The sequence below is a fragment of the Schistocerca cancellata genome, chromosome 8, assembly GCF_023864275.1.
Source record: "Schistocerca cancellata isolate TAMUIC-IGC-003103 chromosome 8, iqSchCanc2.1, whole genome shotgun sequence".
Taxonomy (NCBI): Eukaryota; Metazoa; Arthropoda; class Insecta; order Orthoptera; family Acrididae; genus Schistocerca; species Schistocerca cancellata.
This window is the reverse complement of record NC_064633.1, coordinates 82,912,546-82,933,746: the sequence shown is the minus strand read 5'-3', so window position 1 is coordinate 82,933,746 and position 21,201 is coordinate 82,912,546. Positions and strand designations below refer to the sequence as shown.

Here is a 21,201-nt window from a genome sequence, read left to right as displayed (position 1 = left end):
GAGAGGGCTGTACAAGCAATGATCACACGCACGGCACAGCGGACACACCAGGAACCGCCGTCGAATGGCGCTAGCTGCGCAGCATTTGTGCACCGCCGCCGTCAGTGTCAGCCAGTTTGCCGTGGCATACGGAGCTCCATCGCAGTCTTTAACACTGGTAGCATGCCGCGACAGCGTGGACGTGAACCGTATGTGCAGTTGACGGACTTTGAGCGAGGGCGTATAGTGGGCATGCGGGAGGCCGGGTGGACGTACCGCCGAATTGCTCAACACGTGGGGCGTGAGGTCTCCACAGTACATCGATGTTGTCGCCAGTGGTCGGCGGAAGGTGCACGTGCCCGTCGACCTGGGACCGGACCGCAGCGACGCACGGATGCACGCCAAGACCGTAGGATCCTAAGCAGTGCCGTAGGGGACCGCACCGCCACTTCCCAGCAAATTAGGGACAAATTAGGGGTATCGGCGAGGACCATTCGCAACCGTCTCCATGAAGCTGGGCTACGGTCCCCCACACCGTTAGGCCGTCTTCCGCTCACGCCCCAACATCGTGCAGCCCGCCTCCAGTGGTGTCGCGACAGGCGTGAATGGAGGGACGAATGGAGACGTGTCGTCTTCAGCGATGAGAGTCGCTTCTGCCTTGGTGCCAATGATGGTCGTATGCGTGTTTGGCGCCGTGCAGGTTAGCGCCACAATCAGGACTGCATACGACCGAGGCACACAGGGCCAACACCCGGCATCATGGTGTGGGGAGCGATCTCCTACACTGGCCGTACTCCACTGGTGATCGTCGAGGGAACACTGAATAGTGCACGGTACATCCAAACCGTCATCGAACCCATCGTTCTACCATTCCTAGACCGGCAAGGGAACTTGCTGTTCCAACAGGACAATGCACGTCCGCATGTATCCCGTGCCACCCAACGTGCTCTAGAAGGTGTAAGTCAACTACCCTGGCCAGCAAGATCTCCGGATCTGTCCCCCATTGAGCATGTTTGGGACTGGATGAAGCGTCGTCTCACGCAGTCTGCACGTCCAGCACGAACGCTGGTCCAACTGAGGCGCCAGGTGGAAATGGCATGGCAAGCCGTTTCACAGGACTACATCCAGCATCTCTACGATCGTCTCCATGGGAGAATAGCAGCCTGCATTGCTGCGAAAGGTGGATATACACTGTACTAGTGCCGACATTGTGCATGCTCTGTTGCCTGTGTCTATGTGCCTGTGGTTCTGTCAGTGTGATCATGTGATGTATGTGACCCCAGGAATGTGTCAATAAAGTTTCCCCTTCCTGGGACAATGAATTCACGGTGTTCTTATTTCAATTTCCAGGAGTGTATTAGGACTGTGTTATTAAAGAATCTACCGAGTTTCGAGTTCTGGAACCGCTTGTCAATGGACATAGTGGTTACATCCTTAGCAAGGCCTAGGAACCCGCTTTGAATCTGATTAAAAGGAGAAAGAAGGTATCCCACTACAAACTGACTTCGAGAGCTGGCAGAGAAACGGAGAAGACGCCGCTGGCACGCGGCCCTGGGCGCAGACTGCCAACGGAACGGATGCTGGAAGCTGCGCGCCTGGGCGCAGACTGCGTTGGGGACACCTGGATTGGGGGGGGGGGGGGGTGGAGACAAAAGCCCGGCGCCAGCGCCTCTGCGCTCAGTTCGTCAGCGCACTTGATGATGGCAACGTGGCCACTTACCGAAATATTGTGCCTGTTGGACACTAAGACCCGGCTGTTGGTGGAGACTTGCGTGGGTCTGGTGCAGACCGATCTTTCGTCAATAATGATCTGCTTATATTCGTTCGGAAACTCCCGCCATTTCTATCTTACGTGACACAATTGCCTGGGTGATTCCCCTGGGTGTCCTTGATCGATTCCCGGCGGTTCCCCCTGGGGAGAGGCAACGAGGGAAGCAAGGAGCCCAAGTGTGTAACCCGACACCAAAAGTCCGTATCAGTAACGTCGACATAAGATCGTTATCCCTGTCAGAATGCTCACTATACTCCTACTGACGTTATTTAACAAATGTGGTTTATGCACTGTGGTTCTTCACTTAACTGTACACTACTACTTTGCCATTATCTCGATAAGCAGTTTCCGAAAAGGTGAATTTGTCGAGGAGGGTCCACTACGTGACTTACCTGACAGCCGGATTTCAATCCATATGAATTCTTCCATTGGGAATATTTACACTGAATGGTATATTCAACTTCTGCATCCCATGTGGATGTTCTGAGGGGCTGTGTCCAAAATATATTTAACGTGGAACACACGAGCAGTTCTTCACAGCGTACGGCAAGATATGAAACGGAAGCTCAGGGGATGCATGGAAGCAAAATGTGGTGACTTCGAGTAGCTTATGTAATTGTAAATATATTTGGTAAATATACCAGTTTTGTGCCACACCTAATAAAGCCTTTCAGACACGTAAATGTGTTTTCTAATTGTTTTTTTTCTGCTTTGGGTAATAAATCCCTCCATAACGAAGGATTTTAAGACCCATATTCATATGGACTTAGTGCAGTGTTCTGATATCACGAATAAATCCCTAAACTTTCTGACAAATATTTTTATAAATCCTGAGTAAAGCATTTGCTTTCAAAATGTTACAGGTAGCGTGGGAATCACATTTAGTTTTGGCCTTGAGCCACTTACTAATTCGACGGAGGACGCAGAAGCTGCCGAGAGAGCGCGTCAGTTCGACGTAAGTACACTGGCACTGACACGCGCTAGTTAAAGCTCCTACACTTAAGTCGGTACAGGTTGTATATATTCTGTCTGTAATTCTAATTGCGTCTAATGACACAAGAAAATTACCATTGGTTGTCTGAAATGCCCAATAGTAAGAAATTGTGGTACTGTGAACATACATTGACGAATCAAAACATTGTGACCATTTGCTTAATGGCGTGTTGTTCCGCCTTAGGAACGCAATACCGCAGACATTTTACGACATGTTTTAAATGGTTCAAATGGCTCTGAGCACTATAGGACTTAACATGTGAAGTCATCAGTCCCCTAGAACTTAGAACTACTTAAACCTGACTAACCTAAGGACATCACATCCATGCCCGAGGCAGGATTCGAACCTGCGACCGTAGCGGTCGCGCGGTTCCAGACTTAACCGCCTAGAACCGCTCGGCCACAGCGGCCGGCTTTTACGACATGGACTCGACAAGTGCTCAGTAGGTTTCTGGAAGTGTATGGCACCAGAAGTCTACGCACAAATCACGCAATACTTGCCAAAAGCGGGTCGGCGATTTGTGGGCTCGAAGCTGATGCCTTATGGCGTCCCTGAGATGCTCAATTGTGTCCACATCAGGCGAATTTTGCGGCCAGACACCAGTTCACAAACATGCTTCTCAAACCACTGTAGCACGATTCGAGTCTTGTGACATGAACAGTTGTCCTGCTGGAATATGCCATCGCTATCAGCAGAAGACGTCAACCACGAAGGGTTGCACATAACCCACAGCTGTTATGGCGCCTTTGATTACTACCACACGTCTGATACAAACACAAGCGAATCTCCCACATAGTATATTATTGCACCCAAAGTCCGGAGTCCACAGTGCATGTTTTTTTTTAAAAAAAAGTGTGTGAAATCTTATGGGACTTAACTGCTAAGGTCATCAGTCCCTAAGCTTACACACTACTTAACCTAAATTATCCTAATGACAAACACACACACCTATGCCCGAGGGAGGACTCGAACCTCCGCCGGGACCAGCCGCACAGTCCATGACTGCAGCGCCTTAGACCGTCGAAGTCACAGGCGCCGGCGCTGTAAATGTTTGTATGTACAGGGTGATTCCGTGATAATGCTACCGACTTTCTAGGATGCTGGAGAAGGATAACTGTATAAATTTGAGGTAAGGATCCCTCTACCGGAAACGAACGAGCCTAAAACAATTGTGATACCTCTGACAGTGTAATACAAGTACGGGTACTGTTGTTGCTGAGGTTGGAGAGTAGGCAACGCTGAGAGGTGGCATTATGGACTAAAAAAAGGAAAAAAATGTCCAGTAAACATTGGCTATAAAATGAATACCTGAGGAGTTACGAGCACCCGTTCTTCTTCGCTATTACGCAACACGTCTCTTCTATTGAACAAGTGCTCATGCTCTTAGCGTATGAATCTTAGAGCCCATATTTAACGGACACTTTTTTTCCTTTTTTTTGGTCCATACTACCACTTCTGAAAGTTAGTTGCCCTGCCAACATAGCAACAACAATACCGGTGCATGTATGCCACTTCCAGAGGTATCACAACGGTTTTCGCTTTAACTTTCGACTCGTTCGTTTCCGGTGGAGGGAGCTTTACCTCAAATTGATAATTTTATTCTTCTGCAACATCGTAGAAAGTTTTCAACATCATAACGGAATCACCATGTGAATACATACATTTACAGGCGCCGGCGCCTAAAACATTAACGCTCCTGGCGTTCTTAGATGATGTTTTCGGACATGGATTCCTACGTAAAACTTCATCTATTAAGTCACCTATACAAGTGTGTAAGAGGAATGTGAAACATCCTATACGTGTACTTTCCCTATCGCATCACGTGCTCTCAACATCACTAGGCTGCGTTCAGTCCCTCTGTGGATAGTGGCTAGAATGTTTTGATCCATCTGCTTTGTAGTTTATAGTTTCTAAGTCGACTACATAAAAACCATTTTGTGCACGACTGTTTGTTAGGCACAGATATGTAGTGCCTCCCAGAGAAAGGTACTGGTCTACTCTGTGTTGCAGATGGGCATTTATGCTCACCCCATCTACAGTGCGGAAGGGGACTACCCGACTGTGGTGAGAGAGAGGGTGGACGCCAACAGCGCAGCAGAGGGGAGACCGCGGTCGAGGTTGCCATCCTTCACACAGGAAGAGGTCCAGTACATCAGGGGTGAGTGCCTCAGCAGATTCTACTCTAACACGAGACTCCACGTGGGTTTATCGCCTTTCTATAAACTGCTAAAACAGCCGCCGTAGTTGTGTCTTTCTGCAAATTACAATGTTCCACATGGGCTCAAGAGCGAACCCACCGTTTGTTCCTTAAGGCGGGTAGGACGTCAAACGGGCCGACTTGGAGCAAGAGAGGCACCACAGGACATTTTAATTTCTGCTGTCTATACTTTTACAAATAAATTCATAAAACTTTGTCAGCATCACCAGGAAGGATTGAGGACTCGCACTCATAGAAGTGGAAGTTGAAAAACGTAGCAAAATACCTTTTTTTTTTACATGTGAAATTTCATCATTTTTTCACTTACTACTGGCTGCATTTGTTTCTGTAGGTACACTTTTCTTCCTAGGTAAGAGATATTCTTCGATGAATTTTGCACAGCGTACAAGGAGTAGTTACAGGTGTATGGAACTCTAGAATTTTCCAAATCTATTAAAACTGTGGTAAAAATTGAGATAATTAACTATAAAATTTGAGTTTTTCTAGACAAGAAGTTTAAAATGTAACAGTTCATTCATTTTTTCATAAATTAAATAAACTCTAGAGTTTCATACACATGTAACTATAGTTTGTATGCTGTGCAAAATTCATCGAAGAATCTCTCTTACTTAGGAAGAAAAGTGTACCTACAGAAACAAATGCAGTCAGTAGTAAGTGAAAGAATGATAAAATTTCACATGTAAAAAAATGTATTTTGTTACGTTTTTGAGCTTCCACTGCTATGAGTATGAATCCTGAATCATTCCTGATCATGCTTTCAAAGTTTTATGAATTTATTTGTAAAAGTATAGACAGTGGAAATTAAAATGTCCCGTGGTGTCGGCCCGTTTGACGTCCTACCCCCCTTAAAGGAGAAACCTCTGTCAGATTTATAGAAAGGCAGGAAACGAAGCACAGTTCCTTACAAAATGATACTCAGAAATATTATGGTGTTCACTTGTCGCAGAACGATTTGATGTTAGTACTTTACATTCGGTAACTATTACCTCCAACGTACAAGCGATAATCATAAAGATTTACTTATCACCTCAAAAAAAGAATCCTCTGCGGCACAGTGCTGTTCCACGGCGAAAGAGCACGGTCATGTCAGACACTGGCTAGGTGGCGCTGAGGGGCCTAATGTTGTCAAGCAAATGTGATCTGAAAGAATCGCCGAAATAAAATGCTAACCTGTAACAGGGGATTTTGACTAGTTGCGTGTTATGCGAGGTGAAAATTAATGAAACCTACAACCTGCGTTTTTGACTGGAAATGGAGGGAAAAAAAAGTTCTATGAAAAAAAATATTCGAATGTGTGTGAAATCATATGGGACTTAACTGCTAAGGTCATCAGTCCCTAAGCTTACACACTACTTAACCTAAATTATCCTAAGGACAAACACACACACCCATGCCCGAGGGAGGACTCGAACCTCCGCCGGGACCAGTCCTATGAATGCGTGCGCGGAAATGCTGCGTTGCCACAGGAGATGACGCTGACGAATGAAAATTCCTCTACTTGCCGTTGTTCCTTGTGCTGTAAGATTGTGCTGTATGATTGAAGCACCGTGCTGTAGGCAGCAGAATGGTCCGGTATTCATGTTAGGAACAAGACGAAATGGTGTTTGTGTACGGCCAAGCAGATGGAAATGGTCGAGTGGCAGCATGACTACACCAAAACAATTACTCTCACAGACACCAACCATGTCAGACAACGTTTCAAGCTCTTTTTGGACGTTTGTGTGATTGTTGGCGCTTTCACACGGACGAACGTACAGCTAGGCGGCAGACTACACCAGATTTGGAGGACGGAGTTCTACGTGATGCTGAGACGAATCCTAGTACGAGCTCCAGGCAAGTGGCTCGCCAACATGGTGTAAGCCAAAGTACTATTGTGTGTATCCTGCTTGATAACCGATACCATCCGTATAACCTGCAACGAGTGCAAGGATTATCAGCAGCGGATTTCCTCTACGGGAAGGATTTCGTCGATGGATTTTGCACCAGACTCACTCACGGGATTTCTGTCTTCAGTTCTCATTACTGACGCCGCAAACGTTACGACAACTGGCATCATCAATCTGCATAATCGTCATCTGTGGGCTACAGACAATCCTCGGGGAATGGTTGGGGCGTTTCATTAGTATCGGTTCAGCATCAGCGTTTGGGCGGGGATTCTTGGCGACAACATACTTGGACTGGTTATTATCACACAGCACCTCGAAGGGGGATGTACCTGGACTTCTTGTCATATACTCTGCCTGGACTGCTTGAGAATATGCCTTTGGCAATGCGACGGGTTATGTGGTTTCTGCATGATGGAGTACCACCCCACTTCCGCATTACATTTCGGCGACACCCCAACATCAACTTCCCTGGACATTGGATAAGATGTGAAGGCCCTTTAGCGTGGCCTGCTAGATAACCGGACTTCTAGATTTTTACCTCATGGGCATCTGAAAATCGCTGTGTATGCTGCAGCAGTTTTTGATGTGCAGATCCTTCAACAGCGTATTCACGACGCCTGAGACGCTATTCAGAGAGGGGCCGCAACGTGTGAAAGGGTGTGGCAGTCCATGATGTCACGCCGGCCGTTGTGTCCGAGCGGCTCTAAGCGCTTCAGTCGGGAACCGCGCGGCTGTTACGGTCGCAGGTTCGAATCCTGCCTGGGGCATGGATGTGTGTGATGTCCTTAGGTTACTAAGATTTAATTAGTTCTGAGTCCTATGGGACTGATGACCTCAGAAGTTAAGTCCCATAGTGCTCAGAGCCATTTGAACCACGATGCGACGTGTTAGCGCGTGCATTGCATCCGATGGAGACCACTTTGAACACCTGTTGTGGCGTGAAACCGACACAGTTCTGATCTGGGACGATTTGTTGCTGCATGCACGCCGTGCGTTTTCGGACACATGTTCATAGGACTTTCCTTCCCCCATTTCCGGTCAGGAATCAGTCACTGCAGTTTGTCGCTTTTGTTAATTTTCACACTGTATGTTTTCATAAATACAAAGAAACGAATATAAATGTAATAAGACAAAATAATTAATGTAGTAGCCCTCTCTATCGATACACGAGGTATTACTTGTTCGCAGCGTATGGTGCATTGGAATATACAGTAGATACGGTGATCAGAGTAATCCTTACTAAGTTCTTCCGCTGACCTTTTCAATTAGGAAGAAACGGCAGAGAAGTTTCAGTAAAGAACAAGGAATCACAAGCGAAGTCGAGTGCCTGGTCCTCAAAGATTGGTACATCAGAAACGGACCGATAGTGAAAAAGCTGAAAATCAGCAGTTGATCAATTTTCAACAACTTTCATGACTTTTTGCATATGACAAAGGTTGCCATCCGCTTGATTCCCCGACTGCCTACACACATTCAAAAATTCGGTAGCAGCATCGGAACTGTTGCAGCTCTGCCACGCTAATCCAGATTTCTTTACCCTCTTCGTCACCACGGATGAGTGGTGGTTGCATCACTGCGACCCTGAAACGAAGGAGCAGTGAAAACATGTGGATTTACCTCTGCCGAAAATGCAAAAGAGCCGACATCATTGGCAGAGAGAGACTGTAACGATGCGGTGTTAACAGATTATATTCTTAAGGAGCAAACCGTCACAGCAGCATATTAAAGATATTTCCTTATGACGTTATGTGCAGCTGCCAATAAGAAGTGTCGCGGGAAGCTGACCAAGGGGATGTTTCTGAACCATGATTCATTCTGCTCAGCACGCGATCACGCTTCCTACTTCTTTCGTCTATCAAATTTTGTTTCACGCACCTTATTGTCCTGACATAGCACCCCAGTGGCTTCTTCATCTCTCCTCACATCTAGGAACCGTTGTGTGGCAGACATTTCCAGAATGACTCCAGCAGGAATACAGCAAGCATTGTGAGCCATTTTTCGTGTCGTTTACGTCTGTAGCATGAGGGTCTGGGCTTATCAGTGACATCAGTCTTACTACTGACTGATGTCAGTCTTTAAAATCAATTACAGTGTAGCTCCATCGTGTCTATGCTCAAAAGTATTCGAACGACCTGAATTATTTATAAAAAATACGTCACACACTTAAAAAAGTACGTGAAATGTGTAAAATGACGAAAACATTGGCAACTACTTGACTCGTAAAAATTGTTTATATACTGTGTCGCCAGTGCATCGGCAAATTTCATTGGGAGCTATATCTCAGTTTCTATGGAATACCGCAATGGGTATTGTAACATACCCTACACCAACAGTTCAAAATCAACATTTGCTTATCAGATGTAATTAAAAATTACTTTTACATAAAGGATGAAAATGAGTTTTACTTTAAATATTGTTCTGCAAACCCTGAAGAATGTGAAAAAAATCAACTGCTGACTTGTGTCTCAGCTGCTCACTGTCATCAACAGATGTCTATACTTGTAAAGATGTTTAAACTTCGATCTGTGCTCCATACTTCGTGCATCACACAACAGAGCCTTGAAATAATTGTTTTTCCACATCCATGATGCTTCCCAAATGTCACAATTTTCTAAAATGTCCGCAAAATTGTCAGCAATGGAAGAAAAGAGTAATGTTTATGTCATGAATCGCAATGTTATTTTCCACTACACACGTTTCCGCCGGAGTGGCACCTTTAAAACATGACTGTGAACTTAAGTGTATGTGTCAGGCGAGAGAGTGAATATAATGTATGACTAGAAAAATATAATTGCTGCCAATAATGGCAAATGATTGAAACCTACTTGACGTTTTACCATAGTGTAACTATTATTTTACCTCATCATCATTGTCAGATGTCGCAATATTCTTCAATGTACGTAAAAATGCGCCAGCAATGCGAAATGTTTACATCACAACAATGTCTAAATACATAAAGTGTATTGAATCTGATTATGTGTACTATCATCTCCTACCGTTATTTATCACAAACTTATGGGGGAAGCAAAGGTAAAGCATCAACAGAAAAAATAAGATCGATGTTAGTTATTACAAATGGACTTCACACACTTTGCAACCCTACTCACGCTTCATATTAAATATTCTAGCATCTAAATTGTCCATATTACTTATTAAAATGCGCACAGCTTATGTATAGGCATTAGGGATAAGAGCTTTTAAGTTAAGCAGCATACGTTTACTATGATAGTTAGGTATGTGTACCACAATTACAAGCTCTGTGGAGCTTCAAACTAAATATTTACGCTTCTAAATCGTCTTTATAGCTTGTCAAAATACACTCCTGGAAATTGAAATAAGAACTCCGTGAATCCATTGTCCCAGGAAGGGGAAACTTTATTGACACATTCCTGGGGTCAGATACATCACATGATCACACTGACAGAACCACAGGCACATAGACACAGGCAACAGAGCATGCACAATGTCGGCACTAGTACAGTGTATATCCACCTTTCGCAGCAATGCAGGCTGCTATTCTCCCATGGAGACGATCGTAGAGATGCTGGATGTAGTCCTGTGGAACGGCTTGCCATGCCATTTCCACCTGGCGCCTCAGTTGGACCAGCGTTCGTGCTGGACGTGCAGACCGCGTGAGACGACGCTTCATCCAGTCCCAAACATGCTCAATGGGGGACAGATCCGGAGATCTTGCTGGCCAGGGTAGTTGACTTACACCTTCTAGAGCACGTTGGGTGGCACGGGATACATGCGGACGTGCATTGTCCTGTTGGAACAGCAAGTTCCCTTGCCGGTCTAGGAATGGTAGAACGATGGGTTCGATGACGGTTTGGATGTATCGTGCACTATTCAGTGTCCCCTCGACGATCACCAGTGGAGTATGGCCAGTGTAGGAGATCGCTCCCCACACCATGATGCCGGGTGTTGGCCCTGTGTGCCTCGGTCGTATGCAGTCCTGATTGTGGCGCTCACCTGCACGGCGCCAAACACGCATACGACCATCAATGGCACCAAGGCAGAAGCGATTCTCATCGCTGAAGACGACACGTCTCCATTCGTCCCTCCATTCACGCCTGTCGCGACACCACTGGAGGCGGGCTGCACGATGTTGGGGCGTGAGCGGAAGACGGCCTAACGGTGTGCGGGACCGTAGCCCAGCTTCATGGAGACGGTTGCGAATGGTCCTCGCCGATACCCCAGGAGCAACAGTGTCCCTAATTTGCTGGGAAGTGGCGGTGCGGTCCCCTACGGCACTGCGTAGGATCCTACGGTCTTGGCGTGCATCCGTGCGTCGCTGCGGTCCGGACCCAGGTCGACGGGCACGTGCACCTTCCGCCGACCACTGGCGACAACATCGATGTACTGTGGAGACCTCACGCCCCACGTGTTGAGCAATCCGGCCTCCCGCATGCCCACTATACGCCCTCGCTCAAAGTCCGTCAACTGCACACACGGTTCACGTCCACGCTGTCGCGGCATGCTACCAGTGTTAAAGACTGCGATGGAGCTCCGTATGCCACGGCAAACTGGCTGACACTGACGGCGGCGGTGCACAAATGCTGCGCAGCTAGCGCCATTCGACGGCCAACACCGCGGTTCCTGGTGTGTCCGCTGTGCCGTGCGTGTGATCATTGCTTGTACAGCCCTCTCGCAGTGTCCGGAGCAAGTATGGTGGGTCTGACACACCGGTGTCAATGTGTTCTTTTTTCCATTTCCAGGAGTGTATATGCAACTTTCTTATTGGACTACTTAAGTAAATTATAAGTTAAAAGATGACGGTACTTCGATTTAGATACTAAGCATTAAATTCAGTTAAATATGTAAGGATTGCTCACATATGGGCACTACTGTAGAGATACTTTACAGCTTAAAATGCACCAGTATTACTCTCACGTCTAAAAATCACCGGAAGTTCTCGCCCATTGCAAGCAAATCAAGTATTTCAGTATCTAAATTGTCTGTCTAACATATTAAAATACACATGTCTTGCATGTTGATACTACTTAAATGAATTATTGATCGGTAAACAACGAAATTTCGGTCGTAGGGGTGTCTAATTGTTGTAAGCCTCCTCACTGGATCACGTTCTTTTAACACCAGTTATTAATTTTTCACAGTTAACAATGTAGAATAGCTTATATTAACAACCCATTTTATATGTGAAAACTATTCATGGATACTGAATTTATTACGACAAATATGCTGTTACTATAGCTGAAATGCAAACAGCGATGTATCGACACGGAAGGAATAGAAGTCCCCTCTCTTTTTGAAAAGAAATTTTACATGGCCGAGCATTGTCAAAAGCTCTTACAGCCACCTGCTGTTCAGATGACGAAGCAACTGTTGCTTTTGGTTTATAAACCATTACATCTTCCTGGAGATTTGGTGGGAGTTCAATATTATCCGTAACCTTCACATCATTATTATGTCTTCCTTTTGACAAATAGTAAACAATCACAACATATTTCCCTCGTCATCTTATCCAGTCTAGGTAAGATTTAATGTTATCCTATGAAACTTAGCAGTCTTTTGCTTTACTTTCCTACAACTTCAAGCAATAATCGATGCTTCTCGAAGTTCGGCTTCAGTAGACAGTATTTCAGTATCAATTCAGTTACTGCCTATTGCTTTCAAAGCTAGCAAAAATACTAATCGCTCCACGAATGTATTTGGATGAAAATCTGGTGGTAATTTGTTAGGGACGATCTTCAAATTGTGAAAATAATAACATTCATAATTTTGTTCTTCATATTTATAATCACCTTCATCATTTCCTTTGTCATAATTATCTTCTTCTTCTACAGCTACTGATTTCATAAATGCATTGGTTTTGACGTCGGCATCTCTTTTCTTTCGTAATAGCTATCTCAATCTCTGAGAAATGGGTTTGATGGAAAGTCAAAGTGCATGCTTCTTGAACCACATTTTCTCTACTAAAACCTGGAGAGATCTTTTGTATCTAACATTACGTACGACTGGATTCGCATCTGAAACTTAATGTCTCATTAATGCCTCTGTTAAGGAATGACTATACGCTCTATAATCAATGTTGTTTTACATTTTCACTCAATGAGTCGGATGGGGATTCTTTAAACTCACTGTAGCTCCAGGTGTTTTACTGTGATGTTCATATTCCTTTCCTAAGCTCGTCCAGTTCATTTCCACTCCTTAAGCTGATTTTCAGTATGCTAGAAGGTATTCTAAAACTTTCAGTGGCCCTCCTAATTGATTAACATTCAACAACACTTTGTTTCGGCATCTGAAAATCTTCTGGAGTCAATTTTGTATGCATCTGAAACATAAAAATGGATATGATTGGTTTTCATAGGGTAACCACCAGCGCATGGTCTTCTACGATAAGTATGTGATACGAAAAGTAGGACTTATCTTAAGTCCAGTTCATATCCACACTTAATATGTCTCAGGATGTGCTCCGAGGTATTTTAAAATTTCCAACTGACTTTCTAAACGATAAACCTCCAGCAAGAGCTTGTTTTGCCTGTTTTATATCTTCTGAAGCTCATTTTCTACCCATCTGAAACATAAAAATGGATATCATTGCTTCCATGATGGTCAATGAACAATGACGGTCAGTGCAAAATTATGGCCTGTGGACAGTGATTGCAGTGGACAGTGACTGCCAGTGAAAAGTGAGTGCCACAGGAAAGTGACTGGTCAGTGGGCAGTGATGGTCAGTGGCTAATGATGGATTCATTTTTATAAATACTTCTGGTCATTTGTATGCTTTTGAGCTCTTTTATTTTAATGACTACTAAAATACTAGGCTCTGATTGGAAAAGAGGGAAGGGAGGTAGTACACTATCCAGTGTGTTTTTACATAAATATAACGAAAGTAATGCAACTTTGAGCCAGTTTTAAACATTTTAATATTATGCTCTGATTGGTTAGAAGGAGGAGAGGAAGAGGGGTGTGGGCGGTGGAGCACAATTGAACTAGTTCCCCCAGTTTGGATTTCTGATTGGCTGTTTTGTTTTTAATACTTCGCTGTCACTGTTTGGAAAGAGGAGGGGGTTGGGGCATAAAGTGAAATTGAGCTATTTCCCTCATTAGGGATTTCTTGGTTGGTGGGTGGAAAGGATTTTCAATTTCACACTGACAGAAATGGGTTACTTCCGCCATCTTGAATTTTGATTGATTCTTTCATTTTTAGTATTGGACTATGATTGGTTGCAGATAGGGTGGTGGGCAGAAGAGGGGAAAAGGAGGAAATCAGGCATGGTTTCCCACTGATAAGGACTATGCTGACACTAACAAGGGTGATGAGGTCACCGATAAGGCTGATGACATCACTGTTAAGTCCAGGCCGTCATGGTGCAGATGGTGATGGTGTGAAAATGGTTTATAATGCCCGCTGTATTTTTACTGACGCAAAGATGAATTTGAAGGTGAAACGTTTCCTGACCAATCAAAATGCGTACTCTACACCGCGGACTTGTACAATCAAGTTCTTCGGCAAGTCATCCATTCTCGAGAAAATACAGTAGAATTGTGTCTTGGATATGTGTCTACCTATCACCAAATGTCATTGTCGAGTCTTGCTTTTTTGCTAACGGTAATTAAACCTCTTTGATTACCCCTCATACTCAAGTGAGAGTATATTTCGTGTTAGATTTGTTCACAGCAAATTGCTGTCGGGGTGGTAATGTTCAGATCTACGCTAATACTTTCCATATTAGCGTTTTAGTAGTTTTTGACACTGGCTGGTAAAAAGAGAAAAGAAAATGTCGCGAATTGAAGGTACAATGTTACAGGAAGCTCTGGAAACCGGATGCATCTGGAATTTTCATTTGCAAACAAAATAATGGTGGAGCAGGAATTAGTTTTGAAAATTCACAACAAATGGCTCTGGATACGCTTACTGCTACACTGTTTTCGTTCAAACAAGAACATAAGAACATACAATATATATTTGCAAAGCAATAGAAATTTTCTAATCTAATTTCTACATATCCCACGTGAAACGGTCCTGATGGATGAGCTTTTTTCATGTAAAGGGTAATAACGAACTTCTCATAGAATATGGAAGGGCACAATACTCTGAGGTGCATACTGTAGTTCTTAGACTATAGTAGCCACATGTCAAAGAGAAAATCAGTTGGCATTTATAACGTTTATTTACGTTACTCATATTACTACGCTGTAGATGTAGAGAAGACACATTTTCATAATACTCAGATTGTTTGATATTGTTAATGATATATACGCATCAGTTGATTTTGTTAAGAAATTCGTCAGTGGAGTACGAGTTGACCGTCAATAAATTCTTTTGGGTTGTCCTTAATCTGAATTTTATTTGTGGTTACACGTTAATGGCTGCACGAAAAAAAATAAAGAGGACCAACAGTTATATACATCACTGCAAACAGAAGTAATAACTGCCCTACATTAACATCATTGTTTAGTAGATAGTGTTACTTAGAAGTGTAATAGTTGTCGAAAGTAATATTTTTACCGATAACAGCTGCACGAGATAATACTAGCTACCTTGATACAGTTCTGTCCTATATTGTTCTCTCTTTGTGTTATAACGTGGATTAAGTTACAGCAATTATCTTTCTTGCAGGATCGGCTGACTTTATTGGAGTGAATCACTACCAAACAGATTACGTGACGTCAGGCGTGACTGGTATATCGCCGTCCAAAACCCGCGACTCTGGCGTCATCACCTCCGTTTCTAGAGTAAGCTATTACCATTACTAGAAATATTCAATATTCATATAAAAAAACCACAACTCGCATACAAATCGATTCCCTAACCAGTTTCGCCCCTCAGACGCAGTCATCAGATACGTGAAAATTACAATATTTAGCAACAATATCTGATGAAGCTAGGCACTGAATGTAAACTTATAAGTAGTAACTACAGTCGTTGCTATGGTGGCGACACGCAGAGAGTTAAGAGGTGCATTCGCTCAAACAAAAAGTCGTGTATGTTGGATGTATAGTGATTACTATAGGGTCATTGGTGCGGCGTATAATCCAAGCACAACTGTGGGGGTCAGCATATCCGACTGCAATCATAAGAGTCATTTAACTGTGTTCATACAACGTACTATCATAATCTTAACAGTGGGGCAGTTCGCACATTACCCCGAAGCCCCAATTATTCTCCTTTTGTAAACAAACCAGTCACTTGGCCCAGCCCAGTTTAATGTCCCTTATGTGAATAACCTGCCCTTTTTTTGTTTATTTACAACATAGTTAATGGACAATAACTGTGATTGTGATTATCGTAATTTATGTTCAAGATGGCTTCTGAGTATTGCACTTGTGCTCATGTTTACCCAGGAGTTAACTAGTGGTCAAATGCTTTTAGCTTAAAGTGATAACTGTCGTCATAAAAGTCGTAATTTATTACCCAAAACTGCGTCTCCTTCCCGCACTGGCGCAGTGTGCTCCTACTGGTCCAGTCCCCACCACCGCAATCCTGAAAGGGGATTTGGCATTCGTAAACCGCACCTCGCTCGAGAAAGCAAACTCAGATGATATTCATAGATTTCCAGCACGGTAAGCAAACTCAAATAATATTCAGAGATTTCCAGCACGGTACTACATCCAATCGTTTTGGCTCCTGTTTTCTCAAATTTCTGGCAGAGTAATGCAACCAATGCTATTTTTCACAACGTATGACGCTATTCACGACTTCGAGGTAATTTAACTGACTTTTTTTAAGAAGCTGCGCGTGAATATCGGTTTCGGTGCTACTTTACCGATTTTCCTCCACCCTTCAAGAAAACAACCGTAAACATAGGTTTCGCTGCTGTTTAACGATTTTCCCTCACTTTTGAAGAAGATACGGATAAATACAGTCCCTTACACTTGGCAAACATAACGGTGGGAACGCTTCTATAGAAAGGTATTTACGCCGGTAATATCCCGCATTTACGCTGCTACTTACGGGATAAGAACATGAGAGAGAGAGCTATGCGCTTTAAGAACAAACAAAAAAATAGCTTCCGTACTTCGAACAGTGTATTGTTATTGCACCGCAGAGCACGCTAACAAGAGACTTTCTGGTGAAAATCGACTACTCGAAGCACGCGCTTTTCGTGCTTGCGACCGAATGAGGTGGCGCAGTGGTTAGCACACTAGACTCGCATTCGGGAGGACGACGCTTCAATCCCGCGTCCGGCCATCCTGATTTAGGTTTTCTGTGATTTCCCTAAATCACTTCAGGCAAATGCCGGGATGGTTCCTGTGAAAGGGCACAGTCGACTTCCCTTCCCATCCTTCCCTAATCCCATGAGACCGATGACCTCGCTGTTTGGTCTCTTCTAACAAATCAATCAACTTTCGTGCTTGCGCGTAAATAGGCAACCAACCACGTTGCGAGTGTGTCTGTGACGTCAGTGAGCAGACTACGCAGAGCGTGGAGTTATAAATTTCCGAGTATGCTGGACGCTGCGCGTGAGCAGAGACAAGGGACTATGGCGGCAGCTGCTAACACTGTAAGCTATAACCTATTCTGGTCGAGTTTACTCCTATTATAGAAATGGATTTTGTGCTTTCGTGGCACACCGAAAAGCTACACAAGGTCTTCGTATTTGTTTCCTACTCGTATTTCCCTGCAAGAGAGACGAGATATCTGAAAGAAGGGTGATGAGAAAAAAAATACATTATGAATAAATAACAACATAAATAGATAAACGTGTTTTAATAAAAATTATTTCAACAGTGAAAAAGTCAGAATTGCTGGACGAGAAAAATAATTTTCGTTGTTATTTGGCACGTAGGAAGAAATAAAGATAAAAAGGATAAAAGAAAAAGGCGCAGTTTACTACGTTCTAAATGCTCTCTAATGATGCTAGCATATGTTTTCTCGAGCAAATAAACGAATGTGTTCTGAAATGTTTGGGTGACACTTTTCCTATTCTTTCAGTTCTCGGGAGTGTGAACGGTTTACCACAAGACCTTTGACAAGAACGTCCACTATGAAATCTGCTTTGATCTAAAACTCTATTGTCATTGTTTTTTCCTACATTTATTTGCTATCTTTTGGCTTCTGTAATAAGGATAGTCCCTCAGAACCTCATACTTACCATTCAGTTGCCAAACTCCACAGCAGACAGCTTTCACAACACCGGCAATTTCGGCGCGGACGTCTAAACGAAAATGGCCACTCAAAACAGATGAGACTCAGTAAGAGAATAGTAGAATCGCTCCCGAGCGCTTGTGTACTGATATCACGACTGTTGCCTCGTCGCTTCTGACTATGTCACACCAAGCAACCCCTGATAAAAAAAAAAGCATAGGCAATGGTCTCTCACCTCCCCGTATGCACAGGGCTGCAGTAAGATTACGGGCAGAGGTTATGTAGAGTAAGCCGCCGAGACCCGCCACCGCCACAACACAGAGAGCACGTTTAACAAAACTTATTGGAGTATTTGCTCCCGTGTAAAACCTGGCCGAATGAAGCCGGATAATTACTAGCGGAGATCCGGAGATCCGTTTACTGGTCAAATAGCAAGCAATATTTAAAAAGGAAAGAAAAACTCGAAGCAGACAGGTTGAGATTAGTTAGAGATTTGCTATACACTGCAAGTGCCTCGTTTTCTTCTTTTTTTCCGAGAAATTATAGCTCAGTACCGTCAAGGAGTCAACAGTAACATTTCAACGTTGCTTTACGCGTTCCATCTTCTAAATGCACAGAAATTACGACGAAATATTGAGACTACAGCACGTGGAAGATCGAGAGGGGGATTAATACACTGGTGTCCAAAATTAAAGCAACAAATGAAAATGTTGGAAGGTTGCACTTATTTTCCCACAAAACAATTTAGACAGCTGACAATAAATCAGAAACAATGTAAAGAATACGGAACGTAAACAACTGCAACATTCATAACGATAACAAAAATGTTTTCTTTAAAAAAAAAAATGGTTCCTATGGCTGTGAGCACTATGGGATTTAACATCTATGGTCATCAGTCCCCTAGAACTTAGAACTACTTAAACCTAACTAACCTAAGGACATCATACAACACCCAGTCATCACGAGGCAGAGAAAAATCCCTGACACCGCCGGGAATCGAACCCGGGAACCCGGGCCCGGGAAGCGAGAACGCTACCGCAAGACCACGAGCTGCGGACTTCTTTTTTTTTCAACAACGGTTTTGCACACACATTCCGACAACTGATTAATGTGCTCAGTACGGGGCGTGACCACATCTGACAGCGATACAGGCCTGACAACGACGGAGCATGCTGTGAATTGGGTCATCAGTCTCATGTTGAGGCAATAGCGCCCACTCTTCTTGCAGAGCACCGCGCAAGTCTTGGAGAGTGTTTGGTGGGTGCTGACGTGAAGCATCCCGTCTCGCTGCTGCATCCCAGACATACTCCCCAGGAATCAAATCGGGAGAGCGAGCAGGCCATATCAAGCGTGCATTACCTTCCGTTTCCAAGAAAACCACCCGTGCTCTATGAAGTCGAGCATTATCGCCCATCGATTAGAAATGTGGGCTCACAACGCCTCGCAACAACTGCACATGACCTCCCGAGATCTCTTCAAGATCCTGATAGCAGTTAAACCTTGCCGATTCAACCTAAATCCTGTTCCACGTTCCCTCCAGATGCGAATCCATCCAGAGTCACCCTCCAGACCAAATCGCAATGGCATGTTGACGACTCCACTCTAGGCGTTCCCTCCTGTGAAGACGCGTCAGAGGTACACATACAGCAGGTCTCCGACAGTATAATACACTCTGCCGAAGCCTCCCGTACACCGTTTGCCTCGATACGACACCTTCAATGGATGCTGCGAGGTTGGATGCCAGTTGCCGTGCAGTACTAAGGCGGTACCGTCGTGTCCTTACGTTGCTCTCTCTCTCTCTCTCTCTCTCTTTCTCTCTCTCTCTCTCTTTCTCTCTCTCTCTCTGATGTCACATAATGTCGGCCCTGTCCTGGTTCTCGGGATACAGTTTCGGTCTCTATAAACTGCCGCCACATTCGAGAAACAACAGAACGCTTCACATTAAGCCATCAGGCCACATCAGTCTGCGACTGTACTGCTTCCATTCTTCCTATGGCCCTCATCCGCAGAGAGTCTGATAGGCGTCTTCTCTGTGCCACATCTTCTCTGTGGCATATTTTCTCTGTGCCATACTGCACCGTCTGTGACTACGTATACAGCGATGGTGATATGGGAATACCCAGAAAACTCTACGCCATTTGGTAGGTGTCCTGACGTCATCGTTAGTGTAGTTGCCCGTTCACCGGAATGCCATCTTCCGTGCAGAACATGACTGTACGAACATCTGTTGACAGTTTGTATGATTGGCATTATTTACATGCAATTATTTATTTACATTTGAATTAACTACCAGTCATCGCACCCTACATGTCTTCCTACAATTCGCTACAACTTTCTTAGAGACAAATGGATCATTCTATATCGGCATCTAAGCAAATACCTGCAATCCATTGTACAGTCCATCGCTGACGGTACAGCGCACCGGTGTTATTACTTTTCTATATGGTTCTAACATACTGCTCTGAAAAAAAAAAGAAAGAACTATATCCTGACATGATATTAAAACATGAAGAACTACACACACACACACACACAACACACACACACACACATTGCTTCAAGAATACGAAACGCCTGCAAAATAAAGACGAGTCTCCGATAGAGGTGTTTCCTGGGCTTTCCCTCGTTGATTAAAAATACCTTTTATTAGCACTCCTCCAAACACTGTCAGCATATTGTTTCGTTGTGGAAGAAAACCTAGCTTTCACTGCATTGCACTGAAAATATCTGCTTAAAGTGCAAAATGTCGACTGCATCTTTGGTGCGTCTTGTCAGGAAACATTTTTCCATTCACTCACGGAACCTGCTGATTACGACATTGCCACCCACGTTACTTTTCGTCCTCAAGCTGGCATTCATTATTGCTCGGTTGTGTCTCGGTTTTGTTTTTGGGCGGGGCTGTACATTAACAACGTTACAGAGCAGTGTGGATAGGTTTCCAGGCGGGAGGTATATATGGATTCATTGAATGCAGTCGAGTACGTGCACAACGAAGCTATATGGATCACATATGGAATTCCTGCGGTGGTTTCTCATCTCCCTGCATTTTAAGTGCTATTGTATGCATTTTTAAGAGCTTCGTGATATTCTCATGATTCCGCAATCCCATCAGATACAAAGCCGTCTCGATCCGCAAACTGTCACTACCTATCCAAAACTGATATCACAGCGAGAAAGAAAGAAACCACTGGAACCCCTGCAAATCACTACACCATCCTGCTGTTACCGCCCTCCTATATCTAAACACATACTCTACAAGCCTGCACTCTAGAAGATACATCATATGTCACTCCAGAT

The 21,201-nt window shown here is 44.1% G+C and overlaps 1 protein-coding gene across 1 annotated transcript in view; it reads left to right on the top strand.

Annotated features, from left to right (window-relative positions):
* The window catches only part of LOC126095010 (myrosinase 1-like), a 128,756-nt gene that overhangs the window by 66,023 nt on the left and 41,532 nt on the right, over positions 1-21,201 (top strand). Inside the window, exons 6-8 of the mRNA XM_049909668.1 lie at positions 2,614-2,705; positions 4,755-4,902; positions 15,436-15,551. Of these exons, the coding sequence (XP_049765625.1) occupies positions 2,614-2,705; positions 4,755-4,902; positions 15,436-15,551 (356 nt within the window). The remainder of the gene's footprint in view (positions 1-2,613; positions 2,706-4,754; positions 4,903-15,435; positions 15,552-21,201) is intronic.